Source organism: Humulus lupulus, chromosome 4 (assembly GCF_963169125.1).
Source record: "Humulus lupulus chromosome 4, drHumLupu1.1, whole genome shotgun sequence".
NCBI lineage: Eukaryota > Viridiplantae > Streptophyta > Magnoliopsida > Rosales > Cannabaceae > Humulus > Humulus lupulus.
This window is the reverse complement of record NC_084796.1, coordinates 143569720-143581814: the sequence shown is the minus strand read 5'-3', so window position 1 is coordinate 143581814 and position 12095 is coordinate 143569720. Positions and strand designations below refer to the sequence as shown.

Here is a 12095-nt window from a genome sequence, read left to right as displayed (position 1 = left end):
TTGATTAAATTAACAAAAAAAATGATCGATTAGTGGTCATCTAATCTTCACAAAAAAAAAAGTCAAAGTTAGAATCCCTCCTAATAATTGATTCCTTTATACATATCAACTACCAAGTCAAGAGCATGACAACTTTATAACTTGTAGCCATAGGTCGATCTCGACAAAGTAGTGCAAAACAATCAACATTTAGATTTTATTTTGAAAATGAAAAATTAACTTCAACAATTGTCGGTGTGCAATTAATATATCTCTGGTAAAGATGCATCCCTACAAATATTCAAGATATAAATCTCAAACCACCAAGTGAAAATATGTGCATGCATGGTTGTATACAGTGAAAAGTCTTCATACAGTTCAAACCATTTATTACTAACTAGTTACTAGTTACCAAATGGAGATATGAGGACATGCTTTCTATACACTACCTACTAGAATTCCTTCTTTGCATTACACTTTCAACATTTTTACCAAGTTTGTTGTTAATAATCACAACTTACATATTTACTTTTGAATGTGAAGAGATATTTGACATAATTTTTCATTCTATGATATGATGAGAATAGTAGGGTTATAAGAGGAAATGAAACAAGGAAATAAAAGGACATAATTACCACTAAAACTCTTAACAAAAATATAATTTACTTTCATGAAAAACCATAGCTATAATGGTCAGCATCAGCACATTTAACTCCCTCCCGGAAACTCCCTTTTTCAGAAAAGAGAGGAAAAAAAGGGCATAGTTATAATGGCAGCATCAGCTCATTTAACTAGCAAGCTATTGCTTTCTGAAAATAAAAATCCAGTCAGCTAAAGTAGGCTGCAGTTTCAACTGGGACTTGATTTAGCCACAAAAATGGGTTACAGACTGGATGCCACTTCCATGGAAATGACTCATTTACAGGATACGCTTTACAAAAGGTCAAAGATCAGAGAGAATGAGGGTTTACATCTAGATTAGCTGCTGGAGCCATTTAGAGTTCACTGCATCCTTCTGTAAGTCATCTTTCATCTTGCTTATTTTCTCTAACACCTGCTTTACATCCATTTTATCCATTGGCAAATCATAGAATTCCTTCAGAAACTGATGAGCACGGGCTGCACCTTGAGAGATATCATTGGAATCACACTCTCTCTTGCGCTTTGATCCCACCTGCAAATCATATTTATGGGACCAATTATTACCTTCCTATATAGAATTAGAATGTCTGTGAATTTAGATTTATAATAAAAATTTACTCAAGTTAAAGCTATCTGATTTTATGTCTACCTACCAATCATGTACAGCAAGACATTTATGCACCCCCATTTTCATATGAAGGAAAAGTTAATATTTATTAGTTCTTTTAAGGGGGAATTTGGTGACTATCTATGTGAAGAATTGGTTAATACTAATGCAAGGTCGAAACCAATGCAAGAACGAAACCAATGAAGAATTGGTTAATACTAATGCAAGGTCGAAACCAATGAAGAAATGGTTAATACTAATGCAAGGTCGAAACCTATGAAGAAATGGTTAATACTAATGCAAGGTCGAAACCATGCTGGTTGTTATAGCAATACTGTGAATAGCTCTATAGACTACCTCAAGTGTAGAATCATTAGAAACAATTGAAGCAGTTGAGAAGTCTTCCAATTCAGAAGCCTTTTCTCTAGCAAGGGCCACCACAGTCTCAGGAAAATTTGCAAATTCGGCAACATGAATGCCAAAACTTTGATCACAAGCTCCTGGCTCGACCTGGAAAAGATGGCCACAAGAGAGTAAGCTCAGTACTTGACAAATGTACAGATACAACAACAGCAAGTTAATTAAAATGATAAAACAGATTACAACCTCTTTACAACAAGACTTGTTTTTTTTTGTTTAAGGGGTGGGGGTTAATTGGAGATAAAAAGATGAATAATTGATATCGCTTTGTTATTCCTTATGATAGTTCTAACCAAAATTTTATACCATAACTCACTTCAGTAATTTCTTTTAAGCTCTCTATAGGCTTCTATAAACTTCTCCTCATTCAATTATTTATATTCTTTTTCATTTTTTTCTGCTTCTTCGGGAATAATATCAACTACGGACACAAAAACATATATTGTTGTCACTTAAAAAAAAAACACTCAGAAAAGGTTTAATATGTCTTTATAATCACAGAAAATACATCAAACATATATATATATATATATATATATATATAAGGATAGTTAAGTCATCTACCTTGTACAGCATGGTCAACTTTCTAGTTGACGAGTCAATGTGTGCACTGACATGATAGTTTGCTACACCAACAATAGGTTTGATGTTAGGTTCAAGATCAGCACTTTCATGAGCTAATGCAGTTAGTTCATGAAAGTGGGTCGCAAACAGAGTAGGTGCCCTAATCACTTCAACAAGGTGTTCACAGATGGCCCAAGCTAAACCTGAGAACCAGGGAAAACGAGAATACAATTATATCAAGTCTAAAAGTAGTTAAATGTGACATATGACTATAAGATCAATATGACTATCGAACACTTCTTGAAACCAACGGAAACACTTCAAGCCATACATAAATCCTGTAGTTCCTAGCATGAGACATTTTTTAGAAAAATGCACTTTGGTTCATTGCATGCAGATGTAACATGAATATTACGTTAAATCTAATAATAACAACAACAACTATTGATAGGGAGAACCAACCAAAGCCATCATAGGTTGATGTTCCACGGCCCAACTCATCAATGATTATCAGCGACTTCTCTGTAGCACCTTTCAAAATAGACGCAGTCTCAAGCATCTCTTGCATAAATGTAGAAACCCCACGAAGCTAACAAAATAAGGAAACACTTATTTCAACATCTCACAAGAAATAAGATGTATAAAACTTTTATTCAGAAAACAAGAAAAAAAAATCTTTTTTAAAAAATATATAAAGCAGTTATGCAGACTTAGCAAGGAATATTATAAACAAAGAAATGATAACACATAAATGGTAATGTTGTGATGCTATCATTTTTAACCTACCCAACCACATCTTAGCTAAAAGCCTAAAATGCATTCCCGGGTGATGTCAACATTTCCTATTAAAAATGTCAGGTCATTGTCTGTCAAGCTCAGTACATAAAATTTGATCATAAATATGATGGATTCAAAGTTGAACAATGTTGGATATCAACCTAATCCAGAAATGAGAAGTCTCATCTATTGTTTTTAAAGTGGAAACTAAGTAAGAAAGTTGAAATAAATACATTTTGAGGAAGTTGAAACTTTAACAGAAAATAAAATTGGACTTACTTGGCAGTCACCAGCACCCACACGAGCAAAAATGCAATCACGAACAGAAATGCAAGCTTTGTCACATGGAACAAAACAGCCAACTTGTGCCATCAGTACATTCACGCCAACCTTATGGAAAAAAAAAAAGATTGTAAGACCTTCCTCTTATATTTTTTTTATTAATCAGGGCATGAAATTATAAGGTGAAGTTAAAAATAACAGCAGTGAATGATCAGTTATCTAGCTGGTATAATAATTAGTACAAACAAATTTATATGTCCAAGGAATTTGTGTACGACCATACAAGGACAATGAAATATATGTCAACATAATCTGCAGAGAAGAGAAGCATAACTAAATTACCAAAACCACACCTGCCGAATAAATGTAGATTTCCCACCCATATTAGGCCCTGTAATGATCTGGAACCAACTTTTACCCCTCACCTGATTAAGGAGAGAAAAGAAAAAAATAAGGACTTGGACAGTTTAATTTAAAAAGCTGGAAAGAGAGATTTATTTGCCTTGAATTGCATGAATACTCACTAGTTCACAATCATTTGGTATAAAGTTCACCCAGTCCTGGGCTTCAACACAAGGGTGTCTACTCCCCTGCAATATGATATCACCCTCATCCTGTTTGTTAAATAGAGAAAAAAAAAGTCTGTCTTTGAACGACTCTCCATGAGAAGAAAAAAGGAATTGAGCAGTCAACATCAAGGAATTAGTAGTAATTGGTTACCGATGGAGTGATTTCTGGTCTAGTGTAGGGAGTTGGACAAGAAGAAGCTAAATCCGCAAAACTCAGCAAGACATCTATTTCAGAAAGCAAAGCAGCTAATGAACCAAACACCTGTAAGTTTAAAATTCCTTTAAACCAAAGCAAGAGTAAGGTTTAAGCATAAGAAACTTAGTATAACTACCTCAGAGAAAGTTGCCGCTGTTTGAACTACACGATTAACTAGTTCTTTCTGACAATTCTTGTACTCCTCGAGCACCTTCTGGTACTTGTCTCCCAGCTTCTTAAGTTTTGTGTTAGTAAATTTGACTCCATCCTTTCGGGTTTCAAGAACAATAAATTGGGTGGTAAGCTTTTTTCTTATTTTTGGCTCTTCCTTCTTCGTAATCCTAAAAACATGTCCAAACTGTGTGCCTTTATCTAATTTTAAAGCTTTATCCACAGGCAGATCAAGATCATTGGCAGTAAGTTTATGCAAACTGCTAATTTCTCGATCTAGTGATTCTTGTTCATCTCTCAATGCAGAGAGTGCAGGGTCATAACTAGATGATATCATGTATTCCCCATTCTCTAGTTGATCGAGGTCAACAGAAACTTCCACCAAAGCAATAAACTTATTCAAGTGATCTTCATCAGAACATATCTCAAGAGGATCAAGGTACCTCTCCTTTACCAGGGAAGAAAATTGACCATCATACTGTTCTAGAGCACTCTTGATGTATGGAAGTCTTATACATGACTGCAATTTAAGGATACAATAATCATATTGATGATAAATAGATTTTAAGCAAAATACATAAACATACAAGAAAATAAAGAACTATTTATGTCACTCATTATAAGAAACGATACACCCAAGAGGGGTAGCTCAAATGGACAGATATGTGGTTTGTTCTCACAAAGCTAGGTTTGAGTCCCTCTTGGACACCTATATAGCAATTGCTATAGTTTCTTGTTCTCCATATATTGTAAGGTTAGGAGGGAAAAGCCTAGAATAAAAAATTATACAAAAGGCAGGGCTATATCAACAACTGAAAAACAATCTGAATGTGGTATTAAAAATAAATAAATCAATAAAAGTTCCTCAAATCACTTTAAATGCATTCATGAAGAATATTTAGTACTTTACTTTGCGTGAGACAAATTATACAGATGAACATCATTCTTCAAGCAAAGAGAATTAAAATGTCAAATAATGAGGAAACAAAGGAATATTAACCAAGACAACCACACAACATAATACTTAAAACCAAAATAGATAGATTTAAAAAAAAAAAAAACTAAAGACTCAACCTGGTAAAGTTTCACGATATGCTGTAAACCAGCCCTTTTCTTCTCAAGATTGTTCATCAGTCGCTCAATATCTGAAATTCTTTTCAGATGCTGCCTTAAGTCTTGTCGAAGTGCAGGATCCTCCACAAATGCCTGTACTAAATCAAGCCTGGTATTAATTTCATTTACATCTAACAAAGGCTGTTTCAACCACATATTCAGCAACCTTTTTCCCATTCCAGCAGTACATGTTCTATTCATTAGTCCAAATAAACTGAAATTTTTGTTTGCATCTGTTTTACTTTCCAGGACATTAAGTGCTCTCATAGCAGCAGAATCCAATCTCATGTAGCTATCAAGATTGTATCTTCGGATAGAATAATTTCCATAATTGCTCTCATCTGCCAGAAGATCTGTATACGACAGCAGTGCCCCCAAAGCACAAGGTGCAAATTCAAATCCAGAAACTAAATCTCGAACTGGCTCAATCGAACCTTTGACGAGCCTACCAAGATCCTGCACCAAATCCCTCATCTTAAACTCAGCCTTCTTTCTCTCAGTTAACATCACGCCACATCTAGTCAATGAATCATACAAAGTCTTGATTTCACTGGATTTTCCACTTTCTAAAGGCAAAAGACATTCCTTGCAACCAAGAGCAACCAAAGATGATTCAACGTTCGTAAAATGGCTATCATCAAGAAATTCAGCAAGCCCAAGCACTCTTTTAGTAAGATCAACATAACCTAACCCAATAGTGCAGCTATTTTCACGAAAATTGGGCACTAGTGCAACAACAACAGGGGTATCTTGCATCTCATTGTTGGCGAATAATATATCTTCAAAACTGCTGATATTTCCTGGAGTTCCACTTTTCACCAATCTCCAATTTGAGCCACTACCCTCATAGAGCTCAACAGCATGGTTTGTTCTCTCCAAGAGAAGATCACGGACAATTGTTTCAAACATGTTTCTGCTCACACTTACACTGGAGAGGCTATATGAACCAGTACCCAATTGTCGCAGTGCTGTGGTAGTATGGTAGAAAGTCTTCGCAATGAAAGTTGCATTTTCGCCATGGGCAGTATAATAATCCTGCACATTTTTTTGGAAGTTTGTTTTAAATGTAAGCACTAGTGATGCACAGAGATTTTTTAGACAATATACGAAAGTAGTTAAGAAAATCCCTACGCCCAAATTTTCATGAATTCAAAAACCATGAATGAACACTAGTGGTAATAATTTCAGAAAGCAATGTAAGACATTGTAGTTGTAAGTTGAACGTAATTCATTTTAGAATGAATAGTGCAGCTGCATATTACGAGAGAGCGAGAGAGCATACACAACCAGGAAAAAAAATACAAACTACCAACTTCATGAACTCGTGATATAAACAATTAGATTGCACACTTACATACCCAAACATGCTTCTATCTGACACACAAAATTCTAAATCACAGGTCCAATATAAGCCCTTTAGCTAGTTATAATAGTAACAGCAACATAACCCGTTATTATTAGATTAAATATTATGTGAAAGTGATATCTTCCACACAAAAAAAGATGAAAGAAATATAATAAAATATTTGAAGATATCAAGGTAATGGAGACAAATTCAAATACATCACATACCAATATACATACGAAACAGTTACAAAGACAAAAAGCGCTATTAAGAAAATAGCAATTATCTACAACCGTGGCTGTAAGAAAAACATAAACTATTATTAAATCATTTAGTATTCGGAAGTAGAAAATAAACTTAAAATAGTGTGACTTTCATGGAAAACTAAAACAAGGCAGTAAAGAAAACTAACAACTAACATACAGGTAAGAATTGGAATACAATGATAACTACTTAATTATAAACTGTAATAGGAAAGAGAAGAAGAAAAAATAAATAGGATAAATATTGATTGACCCGACGATCAAAGAATCGAATTGCTCTTGTGTCCTGCAAGAGAAAAGAGAAACAAAATAAGTATGACGTAGGTCCTCAACCAAAGTTCATATATCTTGCCATTTTATGTGCAAATGCCCAAACAAACATCTCATTACAGAACAACTGATGCAGAGAAAGAATAAGCCCTCTATTTTTTTTGGATAACTTCTGTCGGTTTTGCTTTCAAACGATAACCAAAAAGTCAAAGGAAGGGTAAACCAGTGTTTGATTATCACATAGAAAATGAGAATAAATGGGGTAAGAAAACTCTTAGCTTTAGTAAAATATTAAAATAAACAATTTATCCTATTGACAGACAGAAACCAAATTTAATTTAGTCTAAAAAAAGTTCCTAAATGTTTTCCTCCATTTTGATTTATATGTCTTTAGAGTAATGATAGATGCATTTTTAATTTGCACACTCAAATTACACACCATAATATGTAAGTAATCTCAACCATACAATTAAATATAGTGTCAACCCTACAATTAAATATAGTGTGATCTTCAATAAACATATTTATAGTTAGTAATTTGAGTGTGCAATTTGAGAGTGCATCAATCATTACTCAACTCTTCATCGTTCCAAGAAAAACACATGCAAACAAATAATGCCAAAATATTTCTTCCATCATAACTGGGCTCCAGTATTACCATCTAATTGAGCCGAATAAAGTTTACCTCATTGAAATCCAAAACAAATATATAAACAATAAAATTCAAGCTTTCTTTCCCTTCCCTCCATTTTCCTCAGGTCCCAAGCCGAAAACATAAACAAAATTTCATTATCTTAACTAAGCATGGAACCGCACTCATTTCTGAAAGAATAAAGAAAATGAGAAATAACTCACTTGGGGTAGTCTCTTGAAGAATGAGAGGAACCCTTGAGCTTGCTTAGCATCTAACATTGACAAGCATATAAATAAGTGACTTTACAGTCTAACATACCTAAATAAATAAATATGTATGTATCAAAATCAATATAAAGAACTAGGGTTTTCGTGTCATACCTAGTTTGAGCTCAGGAAGCTTGTTCTGCTCCTCAAAATTCTGAGTCATCTTCTTTAGGGTTTAGTTGTACGCAACGAAATTTTTACTTTCGGTCCCGGACTGGCGAAGAGTGTAATATTTATACATGGGACATGTATGTACATATGTGCTAATACATAGACATAGAGAAATAATTGGCGGGAAAGACAGCAGTAGGACATAGAAGACTGACTGGTAGTTCCTCCGTGGATCCACGCGCCACGACCCACGCGTGAGTACTCTTAGGTGACAAATCGGGCCTACCGACTTTGGCCCATGGACTTCGGGCCGTCTGAGTTTGCTATTTGTGACCAAGTCTCCTACTTTCATAAAAGTTGTTCTTATGTACTAGTTTGTTTTTTTGTTTTTGTTTTTGTTTTTTTTAATTAGTTTGACAATTGTTGGTGCAAGATTTCATTCCTTTGGGAGAAAGAACAAAGGGTAGAAATGCTAGGCACCAGCTACTCTTACCAAGAGTAAGGACCCAAAAGCTTATTATAACTGCAAGTGTGGCAATGGTAATAACAAGGGGGCATATCTCATAAAGTACTTTAACTAGTTCCTCTTTGAGAGATGGAGAGGAGTTTCTTAGAGGAGTCCTCGAGTAGATGAATCTCTTTTACAAAAAGTAGTAAACTTGTGTAAATGTGCAAGGAGTAATGTTGTATGTATGTGTGTGGAAGGAAATGCTCCCCTTTTATAGGCAAAGAGGCAAGCTTTGGAATCGTTAGATCGTTGGGGAGTCCCCATATGGCGTGAGAGTCGTGCGAACATGTTGTAGAGCAAACTTATAGGCCAAGTGGAAAGGGGTATTTCCTAGGAAACCAAAGGGATAATTCTCCCTTTATCGATATGATGTTTTATAGGCGAATCCTTTTGGTGGATTGGCAAACTGGGGTAGCATGTGGTGTGTTTCCCAAACCTGCATGCATGCAACGTCCATTCTCGCTAACTTTTAGAATCAATTTGTTCATCTTTATGTCGAGCCCAATTGGCCAGCAACGCGACACTCGTCGCCTAAAGGAATGATGGCTCGAGTTAAGGAGGGATGAGCCTGACGTTTACCTGTAGTGCACAGAGGAGCCATATGCGACACTCTGGGAGTCTGGGTGTCTTGGCAAAGTCTTTGTAAAATCCTTTATTGGCATATTTGACAATATTGACAAAATTAATTAAGTGAGTATTTTCGAAATGGGTAGTTTCCTGTTTTGTAATATTGAGTGGTAAATTTCGAAAATGGGTAGTTTCCTGTTTTGTTGAAATGTGTCTTTTTATAATCAGATTATTATATATATGTCAATAAAATAAATATATAATTTTCTATAAAAGAATATCTTTTATTGAAATGGAAATTATTGGTATTTATTTTTATGTTTTGATCTGATTTATTTGTCCAGAAATCGTGTACAGCTTGCAGTGATAATGTAGATATGGTTTCCTTATTTATTTAAGGAAACTGGGTTGAAAAACTGTCCAGGTTCAATGAATCTGTTTGAACGGATTGCCAGTCTGTTTGAACAGATTCTGACTTTCCTGTTTTGGACGATTTTTTCCATTTATTGGCTGATTGGTTTCTGATTTGTTTTCCACGACCTAAAGGGATTCTAAAATGTATATAATCATCCTTAGGTCGCTGGTTTCTGATTATCTCTCTTGGTGTATTATTTTCCAAATATTTTTGAAGTTTTAGAGAGACTTTTTATTATGTGAAGAACTTGAGTCCAGCAAGTTCTTAGTGGTTTATTACAGTGTACTTCTGTATTGTTTTCTTTGTGTTAATTGTGCAGGTTGAACACACTTGGACATTGGTCATCAAGCTTCAGGAGAAGTCTTGTTCGTGAGTCACTTTTCGGGAGGAAAAGTGCAAGTGTTATGATTTGAAGGGAGTTCAAGATCTTAGCACTTCAGAAATTTGATTAGGAGTTTAGATTACAACAGTTGCGACAAATTCAAGAGGGAGTCTTTATTTGTATAAGTCAATTTGGTTTTGTAATCGTTTAGATATTCTTCTAATAAATTTCATTCTCTGGGCGCGGCCTCGTGGACTAGTAGCAATCTGCAAAGATTGTTGATACCACGTAAAAATTCGTGTGTTCTTTACTTTATGTTCGTTTTTATCTTCTGGTCACAAACTGTTTAAACATATCTGGTTTCTGGTCAAACAGTCTTTGTATATGTTTAAACATTTCTGTAACAATTCAACAATTAATTATTTAATTTGAATAATTAAGTTGGTAATCATAAAAAACGGAATTTCAATTGGTATCAGAGCGGTTCACTAAACTCTTAGTGAGATCTTGTGGTTATTTTCCGTTTGATTTGTTTTGTGTGAAATGTCTTTCTTTGCAGAAGGTAGTTCGGTGTCTCAACCTCCATTGCTAAATGACTCAAACTATCCATATTGGAAAGTTAAGATGAGAGCTTTCATAAAAGCTCAAGATGAGAAAGCATGGAGAGCAATTTTTTCTGGATGGTCACCTCCTACTGAAAAAGGTGAAGATGGAGGCACAAAGGTAAAATCTGAACTTGTTTGGGATACAGAAGAAGAAAAATTATCCAGTTATAATAATAAAGCTCTTCACGCCATTTTCAATGGTGTTGGAGAAAGTTTTATTAAACTTGTTTCCACATGTGTCTCGGCTAAAGATGCTTGGACAATTCTTCAAACTCAGTTTGAAGGAACTGTAGATGTCAAAAGATCTAGATTTATTATGTTACAAACTAGGTTTGATGACCTTAGGATGTCTGATTCTGAAACACTTTCTGAATTTTATGAGAGATTATCTGATATTTCTAATGAGTATTTTGCACTTGGTGAGAAACTTGATGATTCTGTTCTTGTTAGAAAAATCGTTCGAGTTCTTCCTGACAGGTTCAATGTTAAGCTCACTGCTATGGAAGAGGCAAAAAACTTCAGTATTATGAAAGTAGAAGAATTGATGGGGTCACTTCGTACCTTTGAGTTAAATCAAAAGATTCGTCAAAAAGATAAGCCAAGTACTTCCAAAGAGAAAGAGAAGACCATAGCTTTCAAAAGTACTGAAAAAGAAGCATCAGATGATGAAGATGGTGATAATGAAATGGCAATGCTTGCATAGAATTTTCAAAAATATATGAAAAAGATAGGAAATAAGAAGTTCAATGGCAAGCCGTCAAAAGGTAATCATTCTTCTCTTAATCATTTTCAAACTAATAAAAAGGGTATTCAGTGCAGGGAATGTGATGGATTTGGCCACATCCAGTCTGAATGTGCAAACACCTTGAAAAAGAACAAAAAAGGTATGATTACTACTTGGAGTGATAATGACTCAGAAAGTAGTGAAGATAAGGAAGGTAATGTCGCTTTCACTTCTATTTTACCTGTTTCTAAATCTGAAAATGAAAAAATTGTTTGCTTGAATAATGTTTCAAAAGATGAAGAAAATTCTGATAGTGATGAATCTGAATTAAATGATGAGTCTTTGAGTGAATCTTACAAAAAAAATGTATGGTTCATGGGTGAAAGTGTGTTCTGAAAATCGGTCATTGGTAAGCAAAAATAAAGAATTATCCTTTGAAATTAAATAACTTACTGACTTAAATGAAAATTTTGAAAAAGAAATAATTTCAAAAAATGTTGAAATTAATAAGTTGTCTAAAGATTTGGATACTCTTGAGAAAAATGTTAGAATGCTTAACCCCAGTTCAACTGTTTTTGAGAATATACAGAATGCAGGTCAAAGAAGTCATGTGGGACTTGGTGCTTCAAGTTCTCAAAAATCAAAGAAAACTGTCTTTATCTCGACTGGGATGCTATCGTCTGATGTTCCTATGTCATCCTCATTGAAATCTGTTGTTCCAACAGAAAGGACACAGTCAGCAGGT

The 12095-nt window shown here is 34.6% G+C and overlaps 1 protein-coding gene across 1 annotated transcript; it reads right to left on the bottom strand.

Annotated features, from left to right (window-relative positions):
* Positions 1–625: 625 nt before the first annotated feature.
* LOC133830859 (DNA mismatch repair protein MSH2) lies at positions 626–8441 on the bottom strand. The gene is made up of 13 exons (XM_062260940.1): positions 8213–8441; positions 8054–8103; positions 7182–7214; positions 5282–6355; positions 4173–4727; positions 3992–4102; positions 3796–3885; positions 3625–3696; positions 3269–3379; positions 2675–2801; positions 2213–2415; positions 1586–1738; positions 626–1153 (listed from the first exon to the last, which is right to left on the bottom strand). Exons 1-13 carry the CDS (start codon positions 8259–8261, stop codon positions 953–955), a joined length of 2829 nt encoding a protein of 942 aa, XP_062116924.1. The 5' UTR covers positions 8262–8441; the 3' UTR covers positions 626–952.
* Positions 8442–12095: the final 3654 nt, after the last annotated feature.